The 21,964-nt window shown below is 51.9% G+C and overlaps 2 protein-coding genes across 3 annotated transcripts in view; one reads left to right on the top strand and one right to left on the bottom strand.

The window, feature by feature from the left end:
* Positions 1-1,094: 1,094 nt before the first annotated feature.
* Positions 1,095-6,954, top strand: PDZK1IP1 (PDZK1 interacting protein 1). 2 transcript variants are annotated; one of them, XM_006087280.3, is made up of 5 exons: positions 1,095-1,172; positions 1,372-1,551; positions 3,709-3,817; positions 5,936-6,031; positions 6,552-6,954. In XM_006087280.3, the coding sequence occupies exons 2-5, from the start codon at positions 1,485-1,487 to the stop codon at positions 6,622-6,624; spliced, it is 345 nt and encodes a 114-aa protein (XP_006087342.1). In that variant the 5' UTR covers positions 1,095-1,172; positions 1,372-1,484; the 3' UTR covers positions 6,625-6,954. The 2 variants fall into 2 exon arrangements, with proteins under 2 accessions (XP_006087342.1, XP_023608522.1); XM_023752754.1 differs by having other exon boundaries at positions 1,152-1,172; positions 1,386-1,551.
* Positions 6,955-17,774: 10,820 nt separating this feature from the next.
* Positions 17,775-21,964, bottom strand: part of LOC102417369 (cytochrome P450 4X1) — a 47,861-nt gene continuing 43,671 nt past the window's right edge. The window contains exons 10-12 of the mRNA XM_006087279.3: positions 21,102-21,166; positions 19,620-19,702; positions 17,775-18,528 (exon numbers count right to left, since the gene is read on the bottom strand). Of these exons, the coding sequence (XP_006087341.1) occupies positions 18,360-18,528; positions 19,620-19,702; positions 21,102-21,166 (317 nt within the window). The 3' untranslated portion in view covers positions 17,775-18,359. The remainder of the gene's footprint in view (positions 18,529-19,619; positions 19,703-21,101; positions 21,167-21,964) is intronic.

Below are 21,964 nucleotides of genomic sequence, written 5' to 3'. Positions count from 1 at the left end.
GCAGGGCAGGATATCCATGTATGGAGGGGCCACTGGACTGTAAGCCAAGCCTCCCTGGATCACCTTGAGACACCCCATCTTTGGATGGAAATGGGCCCACTGCACTGCCATGTGCACACCCACACCCATGCAATTGGGGAAGCAGGGACGAGGCGTAAAGTCTGAGTGTCAGCCCAGAAGACCTGTCCTGCAGGAGAAAGGGCTGCCCAGGAGGTCCTGTGAGCAGAAGTCTGGTGGCTTCTGGCCAGGGAAGCTGTGGAGGGGTTTCTAGCTCATGCTCTGGCTTCTGGGGACCCTCCACCTCTGAGACTTTGCCCCTGTCTGCTGGCTCCTTCTTTCTTGGTGTCTATGGAGCTGGACTCTAAGCATCTCTGGCTTCCCCTAGTCCTGGGGCATAGGGGGCAAGGAGACCCAGCATAACCTTGGCCCCAGGCCTCGACAGGCACTTGGGTCATTCTCAGGTCCTGAGCTGGGGCCCGATGAACTCCATGTGATTTTGAGGGTTGAGGCTCGGGGGTCCAGAGCCCCAGATTGGACCTTGACACCTGAGGGTGTCCTTCCTTTGTCCTCCACAGCCCAGCTGTGTTCCCCCACTCGTCTCCCTGTGATGGGTGCAAGTGGGCCAGACGTATGTGGAGAGACTTCTGACCAAGCCCAGATCTTGTTCCAGGGAAGCTCCACCCAGATCCCAGGAACCACATCTGGGGCCAAGAGGAAGACCTGAACTGAGCCAGGTCAGCGGAGCTGGGTAGAGAAGCTGGGGCCTGGGAACCTCAGGCCCTCTGTCGTGACCCCCACGGGAGAGGGTGGGTTTAGAGAGCTACTGTGCAGCACCGGGCAGGCATAGAGGGACAGAAGCCAGGACTGTGACTCAGGACTGTGTCCCAGGACTGAGTCTGGGCTGAGTAGGGACAGGTGAGAGGAGAACAGGAAATAGGCCAGGCTCTGCGGGAGGGGTAGCTTTGACCTTTCCCTGGCTTCTGGGGTTTACCCCACTCTCCCCCAGCCAACCAGCAAATTTCTCAATCCTCCTGTCTGCCTTCCAAAGGGCCCCACCCAATGGGCTCATTCAGGGCAGAAGCAATAATGTGTCACTCTCTTCCCAGAGCCCAGCCTTCCTGCCAGGAAGGGGGAGCTGATGTAAAAACTCTGGGGAGGCCTTGGGCTTGGAGGTGAGGTCCCGACCCTCCCCACATCCCCTGGTCCGTAGACCCACTTCTTTAGCCAGACTCTGAAAGGTGACCTCACATGCCAGTTCCTGCGGGCTGGGCACCCGCCAGGGAGGCCAGGCCTGGCAGCTCATTACCATGGGAGGGAGGGCAGTTTCTCTGCACTTCCCTCCTCCTCCCACTTCGTCTTCTTCCTTACCAGCTCCTCTCTTCCAGGGCCAGACTGCGGGGCTCCGCTCTGGCTGATCTCAGCACACACCCACAGACCTCACAGATTCCAGGAGCTCAGGGGAGGCCTGGGAGCTGCCTGCAGCCATGTCAGCCCTCAGCCTGCTCATTCTGGGCCTGCTCTCCGCAGTGCCACCCGCCAGCTGTCAACAAGGTGAGCACAGGACTGGCCCGCGGTGGCTGTGGTGCGGAGGGCTGGGCTGGGTGCTGGTACCCAGGTGTGGATGAGGGGTGTCTTCTGGCCTCTGTCACCACCCTTGACACCTGCAGCTCCGACAGGGGAGCAGAGACTGGAGTCATGGAGGAACCTCCAAAGGCCGAGAACTCGGAGCCAGATTTCTGCCTGAGACTCTTTTCCATGAGTGAGAAGCGCAGGCAACAGGGGAAATGTCGGGTCTAGGATGGGGGAGAGGAGTTGAGACGCAAGCTCTAGGAGCAGGAATGTCCCTAGAGATGGCTGGGTCCTGGGAGCAGGGTTTGGGCTGAGCCACTTGTGCCAGGGGAGGGGCCGAGCTGTCACTTGTGCCCATGGCTTTGGCATAAGCCCTCATTTTAGTTTCCTGGACTTTGGTAGGGGACAGTGCTCCAGTGTGGCCCCCACCATGTACCTGAGTTCTTTGTCCAGCTCTGCCTCTGTCTTGCTGTGTGGCCTTGAGCAAATCACTACCCCTCTCTGAGACTCAGCTTTCTCATCCATAATATGAGGACAATAAAGCCGCCCTGCCTACCTCCCACTGTGGCTGCCGTGTCAGGGGCGTGGAAGAGCTTGGCACCAGTGAGGTACCACACCCCAAGATCTGGTGTCTGCCCTGCACTGTGAGGCTACATCTGCAGCCTAAGTCTGGACTCTTCTCTCCTACCCCAGACTCTGCCCCTTGCTCTGCGTCTCACCTCAGAGCCATATGGTATGTCTGGAGGGAGTTGGCTGCAGAGTTCAGAGGAAGCAAGGAGGACCCCCCCAAAGGCTTGAGCCCTAACTCCCAATCCTTGAGCAACCACTAACCTGAGGAAACAATGTGTCTAAACCATTGCTTCTAGGAGAAACAATGACTCCAAAACATTGCTTTTTGGCAAGTATGGGACTCAGGGTAACCACACTGTGAATCTTCTGTTACCCAAGAAGAGAAGCATGATCTGACCTGGCCATAGGCCAGAGAATTCCAAAACCCCGCCTCCTTCCCAGTACCTGCCGGCTCAGAGGGAGCTGAGAAGAGGCAGGGCCTTCACTCCTGCAGGAGGCTTTAGGGTAGACTTAAGGAAGGACTTTCGAGTGACAGTGAGTCAGAGTGAGCTTTTTGATGCCCGGCCTGGCGCCTCAAAATAGAGGATTTCACTAGGATGCTGGTGTTTTGGGCTGGAGGCAGGACCCCTCTGAGGCCTCCTGCTAGCCTCTGTCCCCTCCTGAGACCTCTCCCTGCTGATGCGTGCATGTCCTCTGTGGGGCCAGGCTCCTCAGGCTCACGGAGCACAGTGATGCCCAGGCAGTTAAGAGCCCTTTGGGGCTGCCAGTGGCTGAGGACAGAGACTTCCGAGAAATCTTGAGGGATAGAGGTGGTGTCAAGGGTTAAACATAACCCTTAAGGGTCAGAAGGCAGAGATGTGCATGGACAGGGCCTCACCCCCTGAGCACGGAGCTGGAGGAGCTGAAAGGGGTCAGGTTTTGAAGCTTCCTTCCTGGCCCCGAAGACCCAGAGGAGAGCCCCTCTGTCTCGCGTTCTGTCCCACCCCCCACTCTCTCTGGGCACCTGGGCACCCATAGCTGAGCAGCAAGCCTGTCTCTCATTCCCATGCCCCACCCAGCACTAGGAGCCCTCCTGCTACAGAACAGGATCTTCCAGATGCCAGCCCGGTCTGTCAGCGCTGGGCTGCCCAGCCTGCTGGGAGCCAGGGAGGAGGGTGGCCACCCCTGGGTGGCAGGCCGAGGCTGGCTGTCCAGGGGGCTGCCCTTTGGTCCCTGCGGCCCAGACACTCCCTATGGGGCCCTGCAGGTGACCCATGATGAGGGGGCCCTGGGCCGCCTGGACCTCAGACACAGTGTTATGAGGCCTGTTCCCTCCTCAGTTCCTCATTCCTCCTTTGAACTCCTGTCTTCCTTCCTCCAAACCTCCATTTCTTTCTTCAGCTCAGTGGAGTGTCAGATGGGTCCTCCTTCCCACCCCTGCCACCCAGAAGGTCTCCTCTGGCCCTGGCAGCTGGCTGATGACCTCTAGCATAGGCCCCAGCCCTTGGGGTGGGAGGCCCTTCCCCCTACTCTGTACTCACAGCCCCACTGTGGCCAGATCACTGTAGCACTCCCACTCCCCTCCTCCAGGCCTGGGGAACCTGCAGCCCTGGATGCAGGGCCTGATCGCCATGGCCGTGTTCCTGGTCCTCGTTGCAATCGCCTTTGCTGTCAACCACTTCTGGTGCCAAGAAGAGCCGTGAGTGCTTCCTGGGGGGACCCTGGGGACCCTGGGGGCTGGACCACCACAGCAGGATGGCCCCAGGACCATGGCTACTGCTCCAGTAGAAACCTAGGGTCCAGTCCTCTCATGGTGTAAAAGGGACACTGAGGCCAGACGTCTTGGGCTACAGCACCAGCTCACTGGCTCCCAGACCTGCCTGCGAGGCCCCACTGCTCGGTGCTCACTCACTGGGAGGGTGGGGAAATGGCTCCTCTTCTCAGAGTCTATCTGTATAGTTGATACAGCTGCCCAGCCCACGATGGGGGCTGTGAAACCTCTGGAAAGGAAGGCTCTGTCCTTCCCTGAGGTCAGCTGCTGTGCCACATGCGGGGGTACAGAGGGGCAGTGGGACAGGCACCCCTGTGCTCACAGGCTCCCCATTGGCAAAGGAGGCAGATCTGAAGGCAGCTGGCAGAGGTGCAAGTACTGCCCCTAAGGGGAGAGCAGAGTGCAGTGCAGGCCTGACCCATCTGGAGAGCAGGGGTGGTCCAAGAAGGCCTCCACTGCACCTTTACCTCAAGCCAGTCTCAGGATAGGGTAGCTTGGAATGGAGTCTGGAGTCAGGGAAGAGTGCCCTGGCGTCCTGAGTTAAGGGCAGGGCACTGAGGTAGAGGGGCTGGGCTGAAATCTGGCCCACTCAGCATTTGCCAACCCCGGGGCAAGGCTGCAGCTGCCCCAGCTCTCACCCACATGGTCTGGGGCCGCGGTGCAAGGAGTAGTCCTGCACAGCCCACTGAGAAACACATCTCATGGGTGGAGAGAGGGATAGAGAGGTCCAAGATAGGCCAGTGATGAAGGCACGGCCCAGGCCAAGCAGACCCCTGAACAGCAATGTGCTGAACCGTGGGCTTCTCGCTAGTGCGGTGGGGACCTAGTGCAATTTTGCAAGTGGTTCTGGTTGCCCTCAGTGGGCATGTGCAAGGAGAGCAATGCGGAGGCTGGGCATGAGGTCAGGAGAGAGTCTGGATGATGGAGGTGACAAGGGAATGCAGAGAGGCGACATGTCTAGACTATCTGCTGCCTAGGAATCAGGCCCCCTGGGATGGAGGGATGGAGACAGCAGCAGGCAAGAGGGAGGGAGGACAGGGAAACATTTAGGCTTCTGATAAGACCACTCCTGAGACACAGAACACAAAAGCAGAGCTGGGGCAACTGCTGAGTTTAATTTGGGACACAGTAAGTCTGAGCAGCCTGTGGAATGTCCAAGGCAAGATGAGCAGTAGTAAGGCTCCCTGGGGTCCTCAGGAAAGCAGTTTCCAGGGAGGTGGGACACAGACCACACTCAGGGGGTTTAATCCTATATAATAAAAGGCTAATATGCAAATCGACCAAATGGCGGAACGACCAGTTGCCATGATGCACACTGACCACCAGGGGGCAGGCGTTCAATGCGGGAGCTGCCCCTGGTGGTCAGTGCACTCCCACAGGGGGAGCACCCCTCAGCCAGAAGTTCGGCTTATGGCTGGTGAGCGCAGAGGCAGTGGCAGGAGACTCTCCCACCTCCACGACAGCACTAAGAATGTCCAACCGCTGGCTTAGGGGAGCAGACCTAAGCCATCAGTTGGACATCCCCCAGGGGCTCCCAGACTGCGAGAGGGCGCAGAACAGGCTGAGGGATCCCCCACCCCTGAGTGCATGAATTTTATGCACCAGGCCTCTAGTCTTAAATAAGGGGCCAGGAGCTTTGCCCTTTCTCCACTGATCCCAGCTCTGTCTTCAGTGGCTGGTGACCACGGTGCTCCTGCTGCCTGGGAAAGTCCTGTGGACATCTTGAGCAGATCCTGAGTCCTGCGGGGTCTGCTCTGGGGCTGAGCTGAGCCAGAAGAACAGCAAAGGGAGGCTGCCAGTCTTGGGCTGGGACCTGTGGCTCCCACCGTAGAGCAGGCAGAAAGGTGTGAGGGTCCATGGAGTGGGGCCAGAATCAGGTGCTGCCAGGGGCCCCACAGGAGAGAGGGGCTTCTGCTAAGGGGCAGCAGCCTCTGCCCTTGGACTTGTGAGAACCAGAGTCCAGGCAAGGCCTTACTGGACGTGGGGAGAAGGGGGTACAAGAAGGGAGGGGCTCCAGAGAGCTCTCCTGATGAATCCTGTCCCCAGGGAGCCTGTGAACATGGTCGTGACCGTTGGCAACAAGGAAGATGGGATCCTGGCAGGAACGGAAGGAAAGTACTCCTCGATGGCCGCCAGCTTCAGGTGAGGGGCTCCAGGGGCTGGGACATCAGGACCAGGTGCTTCTGCCGGAGCTGGAGGGGAGGATGGGACTCCTGCGGGGCAGGGCTCAGTGAGGAGAGAGGGCGCATGAGGGGACTGGTGAGCGCCGGGGGCTTGATGAGGACCGCAGGTCCATGGGGACAGGAAGCTTTAGTTTGGGGAGAGGAAGGGGATAGGGACTTGGTGGGGGAAGGTGCTCAGTGAGTGGATTGGGGCTCAGGAAGGATGCAGTGGGGAAAGGGACTCTAAAGAGAGGAATGGGGGGACACTGTGTGGGAAGAGAGCTCAGTGGGGCCTGTGTGGAGGGGCTCAGTGGAGGGGGTTCAGGGAGGTGGTAATGAGAGACCTCCAGTGTCAGGTGCACAAGACCAGATGTGGTCAGGGGAACCCCTTCTGGGACTCAAAAGTCTCCTCTGAAAGATGCTGTTCTCACAAGTGCAGGATGGGGCAGGGAGAAGGCGATGGGAGGGAAGGTGTAATGACCCCTGTCACCCTCTTTCAGGTCCAACGAGCATGAGAATGCCTATGAGAATGTCCGGGAGGAGGAGGGCAGGGTCCGGAGCACCCCCATGTGACCCCACTTGCCGGTGGCCCCCAGCGCTGATCCTGGGCGCCTGGAATCAATGCCATGCCTCTGAGCAGGAATCTACAGCAACAGGCTGACTTCTCCACCACACCCCACCCCACCCCACCCTCCTATGAATCCTCCTTCGGAACTCAGACTGTGCCTGGGATGGGGCTCCGCTGTGGCTCTGAGGTCTCCTGGGGGGTCTCCCACTCAATTCAATTCAGGAGACCCTTCTGAAGGAGACAGTCAGCTCAGCACCTCCCATCCTGTCTACTTTTCCTCCCCTCACTGTGGAAATGGCCTTATTTCTGTGAATAAAATCTTTTTGTACTTCGAAGGCTCCCAGGGCTCAGAAACAGCCCCTCAGGCAGCCCCTACCTTGCGTTCTGAATCGAGACAATCAATACCAACGCTGCTCTCCAGGCGGCATTGGAGGGTTACCCAGGAAGCCCTCTCTAGGAGGCCCCGTGGGGCCAGGGAGCTCACCACTCCACCCTTATTCCAGGCAGCACAACCGCCTCCCGCCGGCTCCATGCTGCCTGGCACTGTGGTGGGTTCACTTATATCTCACCCATTCAGCTCCACCCCCTCCACCCCCTCCACAAGCCTCTCTGGGTGGGCTTCCTGCATGGGAAAGAGTCTTGGACTAGGGACTTAGGAAGCGCAGATTTGAGTGCCCGCTGCTCCACCAACTTGCTGTGTGACTTTGGGAAGAGTCACCATCCTCTCTGAACTCAGCTTCCCCTCTGTGGCTGGTTTGGCCAGTCTCACCACAGAACCAGTCCTGGGGTGGGGATGGGGGTGGGGTGGGGGTGGAGTCAAGCTCCCTGTGAGAGTGAAGCAGGAAGGAGGGAGAGGAGGCATGACTTAGCTGCTGGCTGACCTTGCAGGCCCCTCACTTCTGTGACTGTCATTCTTATGGGAACAGCGTCTGTCTCTCTGTCTGGGGTGACAACCAGAGTCAGACTCACCCCGGAGCACCCCCAGATGCAGAGGAGTGGGGCTGCAAGGCAGGAGGCAGACCACTTGTCCCCAGGATCTCCCTCTGCCAACTGTCCCAACCTGTCACAGCGTCTTCACGTCACCGTTTGTAGCCATGCCTCTGCTGTTCTAAGGCTTCACTCAGATGCCCTGGGCGACCCATCTGAAGTCCGGATGATGCCTTCTCTCCTCACTGGGGTTTGCAGCCTGCAGCCATGGGAAGACCTGGACAGAAGGGTGGTAGGGTCTTTGCCCCAGGCTTACCCTTCCTCTGCCGTGTGGACTTGGGCAAACCTCCTCTCCTCTCTGAGCTTCAGCTCAGTGAATTGTGGCGGTAGCTCTTGTGATCCCCCCTCTAGGCTTTTGCTCAAGTGATGATTAAGATGATTTTCAAGATCACTTCCCTCATGCTCAGAGTATCATGAGCAGAAATGCTGCTTGGGAATTGTACTTCAAGCAGCCACCCCCTGGGCGGATGCCTCCTCACCCACCTCTGCTAGTTTCAACTCTGCATATTCCTTTTTTTCTTGGCCCAAACAAGGTTCCTCTTCCTTAGGAAGTCTTCCTTGATTAGCCCAGAGGGCAGAGCTGGGGGACTGAAGGAGAGAGGGAGGTTCCTAGCGGCAGAATACCTCTTCCTCCTCTCCAGCCTCAGGTCTGAGCTTTGGCTGCCTGGATCCGATTCTCCTTGCATGAAGCTACATTCCCTGCCACTGCTGCCCCCAAGGTGTCCCGAGGGTGGGGTGGGTTTGAGTCCGGCCCCCCAGGCCTGCTAGGGCCCAGAGTCAGAGCCATCACCCCTCTGCAGCAAGTGAAGCCTGGCCTCTCACCTGTTAGGTTTTACCAGGTGGGATGGGCTCGCAGGGGCCTGCCCAGGTTCCGGGGCCTCTTCAGCCCCGCCCCATGCTGGCAGGACCGGGATGGTGGGAACTCCGGGGGTCCTTGCAGGTGCTGGGCTGGCACTGACCTTTCTACCCCCCCTCTCTTGTTCCTGCCCTGACAGGGGGCAGGGGGCAAGGGGCTGTCGGCCCCAGAACTGCTGGAGCCCCCAATCCTTATCGCTGGTTCCCACCTGCCCGACTGGCCAGATGAGGGAGGGAGAGGAGGCTGGGCTCGGGCCAGGGCGGCGCTTAATGACCCTCCGGGGGCCTAATCTCCGACAGGCAGCCGCTGAGCGGCTCAGGCTGGCTCCTGGAGGAGGCTGATAACGTACCAGCTGGGCCCCCCACCATCTATCCGGGCGGCACAGCCCGTCCCGAGGGGGGCGGCGCTCACGGGTCTGGGGCGGGAGCCCGTGGGCTGGGGCGGGAGGGGATTCCAAGCTCCGGGAGTGACAGATGAGGGGGCGGGCCCGAGCCGCGGGGCGGTGGGGTGGGCGCGCAGGAAACCCCACATGGCCGGTGCTGCTTTGCGCCTTCCCGCCTCCTTCCCACTCCTTTCTCCCCGTTAAGGACCTCTCCACCCGGACCGGCTCTCCCAGCCTTTATCGATCTCCGATCTCCATCACGGTTTCTGCCTCTTTCTGGGGGCGTCTCTTGGCCTTTGTTCTTATCTTCATCTCCTTGCCTCGGCCCGGTCTCCCTCGCTCCCTCCACCTGAGCTCGGCGCTCACCGTCCCCTCTCCCATTGCATCCTTTCTCTATTTCCAGCTGGTCTCCCCATTGCTCCCCCCTGCCCCCACCCTCCGCACAGGCCCAAGCTGCCCTGATGTGACCCGTGGAGGGGAAAGTCCCTCATGGAGTCTCCCTTCCTTGTGCCGCATCATCGCCCCCCACCCCGCCCCCCCTCCACTTGCTCTCCGGGCAGAAGGCTCAAATTGCGCACATCCTGGCTCTAGGGCCAGCAGGGTCTCTCTCTCATTCTTGCTCCTCCTACTTCCTGGAATAGGATTTGCACCTTTCTTTTTCTTCCTCTACCTAACACGTGTGGATTTCACAGGGTTACAGAGTAGATTACGCCCAAATTCAGGCCCTGCAGGCTCCACCCAGGAACTGCAGATCTAAGGTAGATTGCAGCACAGCTTACTTCAATTAGACGTGAGGAGGAACTTCCAGCCTGGAGTTCTATCTTGAGTGTCCCCTGTTACATATAGGCCAGAGCGCCAGGCCGTCGAGGTGATTTCCAAGATTACTTCACTCATGCTCAGGGTATAATGAGCAGAAGTACTACTTGCGTATTGTGCTTCCAGGAGCCATCAGATCTGGACTACAGCTGGGTAGAGGTGAGGTGTGGAGTGTGGAGTGTCACTGGGAGGGGATGTGACCCAAGTCACACACACTCTGCCCTGTCCCCTTGGACCAACCCCACAGGTGAGTCAGATGGCTGGAGCTGTCAGACTTGCTCTGGGACCAGGGCAGGAAGCACCTGCCCCCCCTCCAGATCTGACCAGGGGCCTAGACCCCCCGCCCCCATTATCCCCCCTTCCAGTTTTCAGTCCCTGGAAGAACACACAGTGGCCAAGGCTTTGAGAGTGAGAGTCTTGCAGACTTGGGTTCAGATTCCAGCTGTGGTCTCACTGCTGGTGGGACCATTCAGGTGCTCCACCCACTTGCCAGCAAACTGGTTCTGTCAAGTCTTCCCTCAGGGCTGCTGAGGGAGGAAGGAGATAATGCATGTTACTGTGGCACCAGGATTTGCCAGAAGACCATCTAGGCCCAGCTTAGATGCCGCTCCTCTGGGAAGCTCCTCCCACCACCCCTGAGTTAGGTGCTTGCTCTGGGCTCCCCCAGCCTCCCCTCAACTTGCTGTCTGTTCACTTGCCTTTGTCCAGCTCCAGCCTGATTGATCTTCAAGGGCAAGAATGGGGTCACTTCCCTCTGTGTGTCACTAGCACCCAGGACAGGGTTGAACTCAGGGGAAGGGAAGCCCTGGGCTTGGTGAAGAGACTCAAAGGAAGGAAGGAACTAAACCTCAGTTATCTGTCCAGCTGTAAATCTGTCCATACCCCTCAATCCCACACAGGTGCATACACAAAAGGGCACACCCACACACATGTTCTCTCTCTCTCTCTCTCTCTCTCTCTCTCTCTCTCTCTCTCCCTCTCTCCCTCTCTTGTTGAAGGTCCTGGGATCGGTGATAAGCTCTTCTGAACATCATTGTTCCTTATGGCCTTCAGATTTTTGTTTGTTTGTTTTATTTTGTGTGTGGGGGGGATGGTTTTGGTCTGCCTGTAACCTCGGCTGCCATCTGGTGGCTGCACACTTCACAGGAAGAGCAGATTCAGTGTAGCCTTTGAACTTGAGCTTCAGGTGGGGCTCGTCCCCCTTAGGCACTGGGACCAGAGACCCTCCCATGACTTGTCCCTAGGAACCCCTACAGCAGTGGTTCTCAACTTTCTGGCCCTTTAAATACAGTTCCTCATGTTGTGACCCCAACCATAAAATTATTTTCGTTGCTACTTCATAACTGTAATGTTGCTACTATTATGAATCGTAATGTAAATATCTGCTATGCAGGATGGTCTTAGGCCACCCTTGTGAAAGGGTCGTTCGACCCCCAAAGGGCTCGCGACCCACAGGATGAGAACCACTGCCCTACAGGTTGTGCCAGCTCCTTTCTCCATCTTCCCATGGACTTCTAGGGCAGCTAGGCCTCCAGGGCTCCTCTTGTGGCCCTTCCAGAAATTGTCTGGATGCCCAGTGGCTTCTGCCTTGGGGCATTATTTCAGAGGACACCATGTTTGCTGCAGACCTTAGCCCCCTGGAGAGGCAGGAGAGAGAGAGAGTTATGTCAAAGGGGATGAGTCCCAGTACAGTCCTGAGCAAAGTGGAAGATGATGGAGCCGGGACACTGCTCTAGGTTGTGCAGCCTGTGCCTCCACTCCCCAGGCCTTGCAAGCTGGCTCGGGCCTGGGTCAGCCTGCAGGGGAGGGCGCCTTTTTCTGATTCTCACAAAGGCCCAATATATGCTAGTGAATAGCACCGAGAATGGCAGGTGCCAGAGGACAAGCAGGAATGTGTGCGGGTGACTGCATTTATGGACACATGGCATTTAGGAGCGGTGTGGCATCTACAGGCGACGGAGGAGGACAATGGGTTCTCAGTTCAGGTCTGAAGCTCAGGTGAACAGTTAGTAAAAAAGCCAGGGATTTTGCCCTCAAGTGGGAGGTTTAGAGCCCAGGTCTGGGTCAGGCAGCCTGATTCAGCCACCTTGACACTTAGTATCTGTGACCTTGGGTAAGTCAACTCCACCCCAGAGCTCTGGCTTACTCATCTGTAAATTGGGGCAGTAAATGGGGGCTATCTAATAAGAGATGTTGTGACAATTAAAAGAAACTGCACATAAAATACATAGAATAGTGCACTGGCAGGGTGGCTCAGTTGGTTGGAGCTTTGTCCTGTACACCAAAAGGTTGTGGGTTTGATTCCCAGTCAGGGAACATACCTAGGTTGCAGGTTTGTTCCCTGGCTGGAGCACATATAGGAAGCAACCAATCTCTCTCTCTCACTCTCTCTCTCTGTCTCCCACTCTCTCTCTCTCTCTCTCTCTCTCTCTCTCTCTCTCTCTCGAAAAAAAAAACCAAAACACAACAACAAACAAAAAACAAACACACACAATAAAAAAATGTCCTTTGGTGAGGATTAAAAAAATACATAGAATAGTGTCTAGCACAGTTAGTGCACAATAAATATTAGTGATTTATTTATATTTTTATTATTATTACATGGATGCAAGACCACAGTGTGTAAGAGCTAGCAAAATCCTTAAGCCCAGCCCATTTTGCACCATGGAACCTGAAGACTTGGATGGGATGGCACTTGCCCAAGTCATGTAGCAAGTCAGGGTGAGAGGCAGGCTAGAGGCTCTGCATGGCTGGAGGGTCCAGAATATGCTGGGCCCAGCTGCTCTCTTGGACCTCTGGAGGCAACACCACAATGGGGCTGGTAGCACAGGTTCGTTCTGCACTGCTGAGGCCGGTACAGTCTGTACACGGACTTTGCAAATGAATAACTGGGCTGTAAACCAGTTCCCGCTGTAAACTTGGGGGTGTGGGATGAGGGTGGTGAAGACAGGTACTGGAAAAGTGGGGAAAGGGTCAGGGAGGAGAGGGAACTCCGGTGGGCAGAGAAAGCTGATGGAAGCATCTTCCATGCCTTAAGAGCTAATGTCCTGAAACAAGGGACTTCCCCCCCACACCTGAGCACAGTGATGGTGATTTCCACACGAAGCTGAAGGCTTCCGTATGGCTTGTAGGAAGCTTTTTCACCGAAGCCCCATTCTGATCCTATCAGGTTGTGTAACTGGACCCACTGTCTTGAGGAGAAAATGAGGTGGGGAGAGAGAGAGAGTGAGAGAGAGAGAGAGAGAGAGAGAGAGAGAGAGAGAGAGAGAGAGAGAGAAATGGGAGCTGAAGAAGAAAACAGAATGCTTACCATCACAGCCCTTACAGTCCCCTTGGAAAGCTGCATCTGGGAAAGCGGAGAGAGGCCCCTACAAGAGTCTAAGAGAAGTGGTGGGCATTTGCTGTTTCTGCCTCCGTCCTTCCCACTCACTCCATGTCTTTCACACCCAACACTCTGCAGAGACTGCTCTCACCACGGGCACTACTGGTATAGTCCCATCTTCTTGTTACAAGATACAATGTCTTATTTGATCCCCTGCTCCTAACACAATAGGCTAGGAGCCATTTTTCCTGAGGAGCTGCTCCTGACCACCTGCCCTCAGCCCCCCAGGCTCCCACGTTGGTCATGGTGCTGCTCTCTGGACAACACTGTGAACTCTGGATTCGGTGAGACACAAACCTCATCTGCCCGGTGTGTCCAGCACAAGCTGAAAAAACAGGAGGTCCCCAGTCAATACTTGTTCAAAGAATGACCTGGGGACCTTATCCACTCCATTATTTATAGTACTTCCTTTGAAGTATCAACTTCCAAATTCACGCCTTCAGCCCCATCCCCTCCAGGACACTGTTGCCTTGTTCTCAACTCCTCAAGCACCTCAGGTCCAAAATAGAATTCCTGGACTTTCACCAACCTAAGCCCTTGTTCCTGTGAGTGGCATCTGCACCCATCCACCCAGGCCAGGGATGGATTCACACTGAATGCCCCTCCCTTACCCCTACCACCAGCTCCCCGGCTTCCAGTCTCAATCTTGCCGGGGTTATTTTGTTTTCACTCTTGTTGAACCCTCACACCACCCCCCATTCTGCCACTAGAGAGACCTTTCCCAAACACAGCCAACCAGGATCAGCCCTTCACACCTCCAGGCCAGTGCAGCTTAGTGGCTGTGGACATGGGCTTGAAACCAGACTGTCCTGGACAAATCGCACCCTGCCAATTTTTCAGTGCCTGAATATGAAAACAAAGGGTGAAATTATAGCTACCGTATAGGTTTGTGGTGACGAGTAAATGAGTTAAATACGTATAGAAAGCATTTAGTAAATGTTCAGTGAGGGTTAAAAACAGCCATCATTATCTTCCTTTCAGCTTTGCCTGCACTATCTAGAGTTGCCACTAGATGGCCACACTGGAGGCTTTTTGCGACTCCGCATACTCTAATCTCCCACCCTTCCTCCCCTCCCAGGCTGTTTCACATCTCAGTGTTCATGTTCAGGACTTATGCTTTTTCATTCTGCGTCCTCATCTCCTTCAGGATGATTCTCTGACACCTCTTTCCCTACCACACTCACAGGGTGGACTCTGCTCTGTCTGTGAGCTCCTGGAGGGCGGGGCATCCCCAGGCATCTGGCATAGTCCCAGCATAGAACCAGTGCTTGGTGTTTTTGAATGAATTAATATGCATCAACCAGTTAACCTCCCTAGGTCTCAGTTTTCTTTTCCTTAAATGAACATTTAAAAGAGAATATACTTCATATTTTTGGTGAGATCCCAATGTAAAGACCTGGCATCCTGCAGACCCAGGGCCACCATGCACAGCCACCTGTCTGCCAACCACAGCCCATTACCATTGCCCACCAGCTATTGCCTACCCTAGGCGCACTCCTGCCACCTGGCCCCGCTGAGAATATTAAAAATGTTTACTTCTTCCCAAAGCTCCTTCTTTACCAAGAAAGGTCCGGAATTAGTCTGCAAGTCGGCCAGCTGCGCTGGGTGGTTGACAGATCAGCTGAGCCCAATGGGCTCCCATTTACCTGGAAAGCACAACCGCAGTCTCTTGCCCTGAAGCCCCACCATCTCCTGAATGACCGGTCCTCCTTTTCCCCATTCACCTCAGTTCCTGTCTGGGGTCGGGTTGAAGGGCTGATTCCTGGCCACTCCCCATGGATCTCTGTATTCTGACACTGCCTCTATCTGAATGGCCTTAGTTCCTGACCCTTTCCATTAAACCTCTCAAGTAATGGCTCTTCCTTAGGACAGACTCTCAGGAATGTAATGTCTCCATCAAAGAAGATAAGCCTTTCTGAGGGTCTTGTAATGTACATGCTCACTATTGGTTTCCTAAGGGTTGAATACTTTTACATTTACTCCGTTACACCACAGTAAGTAGCGAGGGGGGCAGTGGATTCCAGTTTGCTTTGAGGCCAAACACTTTCTAAAAGTTTGCTTACGAAATGTGTGGCTCTATTTTTTTGCCACAAGTTTGTTTCTATTCTTTATCTCCGCCCCCGCCCCCCACCCCTCCCCTCCCTATAGCTTGCAATATCTTTTTTTTTTTTTTGCTTTTCTTAAAATATATTTTTATTAATTTCAGAGAGAAAGGGAGAGGGAGAGAGAAAGACAAACAAACTTTCCCAAACTCAGAGGCTTCAACAACAGCCATGCTCCTCACACCTGTGCCTGCAGGTCGGCTGGGACAGTCCTGCTGCTCTGAGCCTGGCTGGCTGGGTCCAGCCAGGTGTGGCTCCAGGCCGTGCATTCATTCCGCCCAGGTCTGCTCCACATCCCTCATCTTCTGGGACCAGCTATCCGAGGCATGTGCTTCTCATGGAAATGGCAGGACTTCCATGGTAGCTTGCAATATCTTGAATAGCAACCAGGTGGCAGAGTTTACACAGTCCCTGGGAAGATGGATGCTGGTCTAGCAACCTGCCTTTTCCTGTGCAGAGGGGGGATTCTGTCCAGGTTGGGGGGCTGAGTGGAGTGGCTATTGATGGGATCCCTGGGGAGATGTGGGGGTGGCCTTAGTAGAGAGAGCCCTGGCTGGAGGTTAGTTTTTTGGGATTCTAGAACTGGCCCTGCCCTGCATCACGTTTAGCTTCCATTTACTTCTTGAGGACTTCCTGTATGCTAGATACTATCCAACCACCACAGAGGAGGCCTCCATCACCAGGGTTTGTGTCTTAGGCAACCGGTCGGTTTATGGAGGTCTCAGGCAACGCAAAGCCCAAGAAAAATCTGTGTGCTCATGGGCCACCGGACAATAGTTATTAAAATGGAAGTTCGGATGGCTGATTTGTAAACCAGGTCATTGTGATGCAGGAAAGTGTGTTGACCAAGGCGGATGAGTTTGGTCTTGTTAAATTTTGCCTCCAGGAGGGATCTGGAGATGTTGGAAGAGAAGAGGTGGAACAGCATGCTCATGGATGAAATAGCTCCTGGTGAATGAGTTTACTTTTTGTCTTTTAGTCACTGAACTGTCCACCTGGGCACTGCCCTGGTGACTGAAGACACACTTCATAATGGTGTCCAGAGTCATTAGAAAAGGTGTTTGAAGAATTTCAGTTGTACCATGAGTGGAAAAAATATTTGGGGGCATTTGATTCAATGACAACATAAACATAAAATGGCTGGACTCTTAATTTTCCCCAAGGTAATTAATTATTTGATGAACATATTTTTTCGTGTCCAGAGGAGGAGGGTAAGTTTGACCTGTCTTGGATGCCCAGAGAAGTCTAACCTGTATTTTCACATTCTTATACTGAAGATTCAATGGGGGGCCCTCATAAACTCGAATCCAGAAATTCTACTTCTAAGATTTATCTTACAAAACATTAAACAAGTTTACAAAGATATTTGTTAAAAATATTCATAGCAGCATTGAGTGTGGCATTATAACGTGGCTTGGTAATAGCTTCCCCAGCTCAGGTCTTTCTCATGGGTTTTCATTGCCTCCTGGGCATCTGTTCTGTTGGGGTCCTCCAGGACCTCCCATTCAATGTGTACAAAACAACTCACCATTAACCTACCGCTTCCCAGTCCATTTCTCCCTCTTAGACGTGTGACAGGGACACATGGCCTCACTCATGCTCTTTCAAAGTGCCATCATTTTGCTGCTAGGAGGCCCATGAGAAAAAGTAGGGGTAGCTTCCATGATCGTCTTTCAGGTTTCAACTTATATGTCACCTTCTTAAAGAGAATTTTCTAGATAAACCAATTCAAAGTAAGTTCCCCTTGATTACTGTGTAGCTCAGCCCACTCATTTCCTCAGGGCACTTAATATAATTTGTAACTATCTGTCATTCATCTTCCATTTCGGAATACCAGCTCCATGAGGGCAGGGACTGTGTCTATTAACCCACTGAATCTCTAATGCTTATCAAAAGATCTGATATGTAGTAAGCACTTAAACGTCAAATGAGTGATGAATCTGAAAATCATTAAGAAATTGCTGCCGGCTGTGGTGGCTCAGTGGTTGAGCATAGACCTATGAACCAGGAGGTCATGGTTCGATTCCCAGTCAGGGTACATGCCGGTTGCAGCTCAATCCCCAGTAGGGGGCATGTAGGAAGCAGCCAATCAATGATTCTCTCTCATCATTGATGTTTCTACCCCTCACTCCTTCTCCCTTCCTCTCTGAAATCATACAAATATATTTAAAAAAGAAAAAGAAAAAAAAGAAATTCATGTTCAGGCTTCACGAGAGTTGTTAGCACCAGGAAAATATGTAAGGTTATCGTGACAATATTCCAAATGAAGGCTTTGTTAGCTAATACTCAAAGCCAGAAACCATGCAGAAAAGTTTATGTTACTTCATGAAAATGTAGAAGTTCTATATGGTAACTGACAACATAAGTATTGTTTAAAAAGGAAAATGAGAAAAATTACAAAGAACAGTTACAATCAAGGATTATTATCCATAACATATGAAGAACTGATATGAATCAATAAGAAAAAGACAACTTCATAGAAAAAGAAACATAGAAGATGCACAAATCATAGAGAACAAAACAAAAATAAACACAAATGGCCAATAAGCATGTTTTTAAAACTACAAATAAGTTAAATATCTATTAATAGGAAGATAGTTAAATAAATAATGGTACATCATGAGCCAGGATTGGGAATGAGATGTATTTTTATTAAGTGATAAAAAGCAAGAACAATATGGATATGATCCCATCTATAAGAATACGTACATACAAATGTACATATGAAATGTATAGGAAAATGTTTGAAAGGATGCATACCAAACTATTCTGTTTTTAGAAAAAGCAGCATGATTTGCCAGGGCAGGGAGGGGTTTGCTATGTGAAATGGATTTTTAGTTTTTATTCTACATGCTTTTTCTAGTGTTGGAAATCTCTTATAGTGAGAATACATTCACGTGTTACTATGTCATTCTGAAGGCTATTTTAAAAAACAACAGAACATGTATGGAAGTCTCTTATCAAACTTCTTGGTATATAGCATTAATAGTAGCCAAAATCAAACAGAAAAGATGGGAAAATCTCTCAAAATCATATAGAAACAGATCTAGGTGACACCCTATGTCTCCTAGGAATGTTTTTGGATAACATGCAGCTCCACAGAGACCTCTATCGCACCTACCCATGACCTTCCCACCATACTTTGATTCCTTTCCATGTTCTTGAACCATTAGTAGCAATTTAATTTTATAATCATTCTAGCCTGGGCTCTAACATTAGGAAATTTTTTTCAAGGACAAGTAAAGCCCATTCTTGGGTTTGAGGAGGATCTTAGGTACAATGGTAAGCGGCCTGGTGGGGTCGGGCGTAATCTTGAAGCGGAGCAGAATCATGGCAATGGCCACCTTTAACTCAGTCATGGCGAAGTGCTGCCCGATGCAGTTCCTGCAGACACCGAGAGAAAAGCAGAGATACCCGAACAAACGTGTTTCTCCTGACTCTGCAATACAATACTAGAAGAGCAAGTCTGATGATCCCAGTAAAGCAACATGTTCATTCTAAATGCCATACAAACCTTCTTGTACTCTGGGTTTACATGGTCTCCTGAGAGAATGTGAGCCGGGAGGCCCCAATGCAAGGGTCTCCCTAACCAAGGTGGCACTTGGCATTGCTCAGAGTTGTTTCTGCTGTGAGGATCTGATGGAACACATGGTGACTGTCGTTCATATCACTGCATTTTATAATTGTGATGTGCTAAGAAAGTAAGTTACAATTACACAGTGGTATGTATTTCACACACACACACACACACACACACACACACACACACACACACACAGATAAATACATGAGGTGAAGGATGGGGAGGAATTTTTTCACAGTGAAGATGTATATGAAATCATCATGATGTCCACTTTAAAGATCTTAGAATTTTATATGTCAGGCATACATCAATAAGGCTAAAATAAAAAAAACCCTTTTTCTATTATTAGAAAAAAATAAATGCAGCCCACTTGCATTGGGGGTGGACTACATTGAGCCTCTGAGCAGCTGCTTGTCTCATGGGATAGCTTTCTGAGGCGTGACTACCTAGGACAGTGATGGCGAACCTATGACACGCGTGTCAGAGGTGACATGTGAACTCATTTTTTTGGTTAATTTTTCTTTGTTAAATGGCATTTAAATATATAAAATAAATATCAAAAATATAAGTCTTTGTTTTACTATGGTTGCAAATATAAAAAAAATTTCTATATGTGACACGGCACCAGAGTTAAGTTAGGGTTTTTCAAAATGCTGACACACCGAGCTCAAAAGGTTCGCCATCACTGACCTAGGATGTGATAGAGAGGGCATTGTCCTTTGTGAAACTAACTGGCCCTTTCAGAGGTTCAACTAGGCACCAAGATGTCCTCATGGTCAGGTGAGAAGATAAGGCTCCATGGAAGAATTTACAGAGCTGAGGGACTAAAGGAAAAATGCTGTCTCCAAGTAAACATTTTTGTATATTTTCAACAGCTTCAACTTGTCCTCACCTTGGTCCACCTGAGAATGGTAGGAAGGAGTGGCTGTGTCTCTTATCATAATTATCCGGAGAGAACCTCAAGGGGTCAAAGACCTGAAATGAGAGGTCACCCCCAACACTATTAGCACATTCTTAAGCTACTACTTAGTACTGGTCAACCAAAATATACTGTGAACCACATATGTAATTTCAAATGTTCTAGTAATCACATTTTTAAAGGATGAAATGAATTTAAATCATGGAATTTATTTAACAGAAAATATCATTCCAACATCTACCCAATATACATAGTTACTAAGGAAATAGCTCACATTTTGGGGTACATGTTCAAAATCCAGTGTGAATTTTTTCCAGCACATCAGTTTTGACCAACCACATTTCAAGTGCTCAATAGCCTCATATGCTAATAGCTACCAGGCTGGATAGTGCAACTCCAGACCTCTGACCATGTCTGACTTCCCAATTGACTAATCTGCTACCCAGACTAAGTAAGGGGAAAGCAGAAATGCTATGGCCAGTGGTATGGTTTTCACTTTGGAGGTAAGAGAGCACCTACTTAGAAGTCAAGTCAAAATGATTGCGTGATCATTGTTACTGGGATATGCAGTTCAACTTCCCATTACATGGAACCGATCTTTAACCCTAGCAGCTTTTGTAAAAGGAAGCATCAAACATGTGTTTAAAGTTTTGAGAATATGGAATGAAGGAACTCAGGTATGCTACACCTCTTCTTTTTGTCTCTCTAGATCCTTTCTCCTCCCTGCTCTGGGCTCTAAGAAGCTGACTCACATGTTGTTCTGTTGGGTTTGGCCAAGAAAATATATTGATAGGAGGCCTGAGGGTGGGAGGAGAGAGCATTCAGGGTATTTACTTCCTGGGCCCCTACCTGACAGGTTGTCTAAGGTGGGCTGCATGCTTGACTGACAGCCACGGCTCCTGTCTGATGGCCTTTTCCAGAAGCTCTCTCTCTCCAGGTTCGTCACCCTCTCTCCCATGTCTCACCAGGCCAGGAAGTGGTAAGCCCTTTGGCAGTTATTTGCTCCATTTTGCTTTTTTAAAACCCTAATCCATACCTTTATCAAAAGTTCCTTCATAAAACTCTTCTCAAATTGCCCAGCATGAGGGGATACTTGATTTCCTTCCAGAACCCTGATTGTGAAATCCAGGAGAAGGGGGCTTTAGTGACCTGTATTACTACTGACCATTGGCTCTCGTGCAGATATCTAGGTAAGTGCGTGGCAGAGCTTGCTGAGTAAATGGCCGCAGCAATTAGAGCAGCCCGTGTGACGTTAGGCCAATTTGTTCATTCAAAGCAAAGATAAGGTAGGAATAGAGGGAAAGGACCCTTTTCCTTTAGTGGGAAAGTTTGACATTTTTGGTTTTTATGTTTATTTTTGTTTGCTGTATCATTTTCCACTTCCATGCAGCGCTAACAGGAAGTGAATTGCATGGCATTGGTTCTCTGAAGTATTTATGTGGAAGACAGTCATACCTGGGGGTTTTCCCAGACGGCAGGGTTGTGGTGAAGACCCCAAATATTGAGAGACACGGTCACTCCTGAGAAAGGGGAGAGATAACAGAGATTGTAGGAGAAAGACTAAGCAGTGGGCTACTCCTCTACCATCTTCAGTAAGACTTTTCTTCTACAAGGATAAGAGCTAGCTCCTGGCAGAGCTCTGGGCACTGCAGCTGATGCCAGGAGTGAAGGTCCTGTGGGAAGACGACGCTTGGTGGCACCTGAGTTTTCAAAGCAATGATCTACTTAACACATGACTCTATCTTAAAGAGCGATTGGTATCACATCAAAACATGCTTATGCTTCCTGCTGCCCCTGGAAATCACTTATGCAATGATCCCTCCTTATCCATGGGGACATGTTCTAAGACCCCAAGTGAAACCCTGAAACTGGGGATAGTACAAAACCCTATGATGAAGTTTAATTTATAAATTAGGCACAGTAAGATATTAACAATAATTAATAATAAAATAGGACAATTATAATAATACTAGAGGCCCGGTGCACAAAAATTTGTGCACTCGGGGGGGAAGGGGGGGGTCCCTCAGCCCGGCCTGTGCCCTCTCGCAGTCTGGACCCCTCGGGAGATAATGACCTGCTGGCTTAGGCCTGCTCCTGGGTGGCAGAGGGCAGGCCCAATCCCTAGGTGCAGCCCCTGGTCGGGCTCAGAGCAGGGCTGATTGGGGAGTTGGGGTGCCGCTCCCTGTCATGCACAGAGCAGGGCGGATTGGGAGGTTGCGATGCCACCCTCAGTCACTCTCAGGGTAGGGCCGATTGGGGGGTTGGGGCACCACCCCCTGTCACACTCAAGGCAGGGTCGATGGGGAGATTATGGCTCT

This window comes from Myotis lucifugus, unplaced genomic scaffold (genome assembly GCF_000147115.1).
Source record: "Myotis lucifugus unplaced genomic scaffold, Myoluc2.0 scaffold_37, whole genome shotgun sequence".
Classification (NCBI taxonomy): Eukaryota; Metazoa; Chordata; class Mammalia; order Chiroptera; family Vespertilionidae; genus Myotis; species Myotis lucifugus.
Note: the sequence above shows the minus strand (reverse complement) of the source record. Positions and strands in the feature narration are given on the sequence as shown.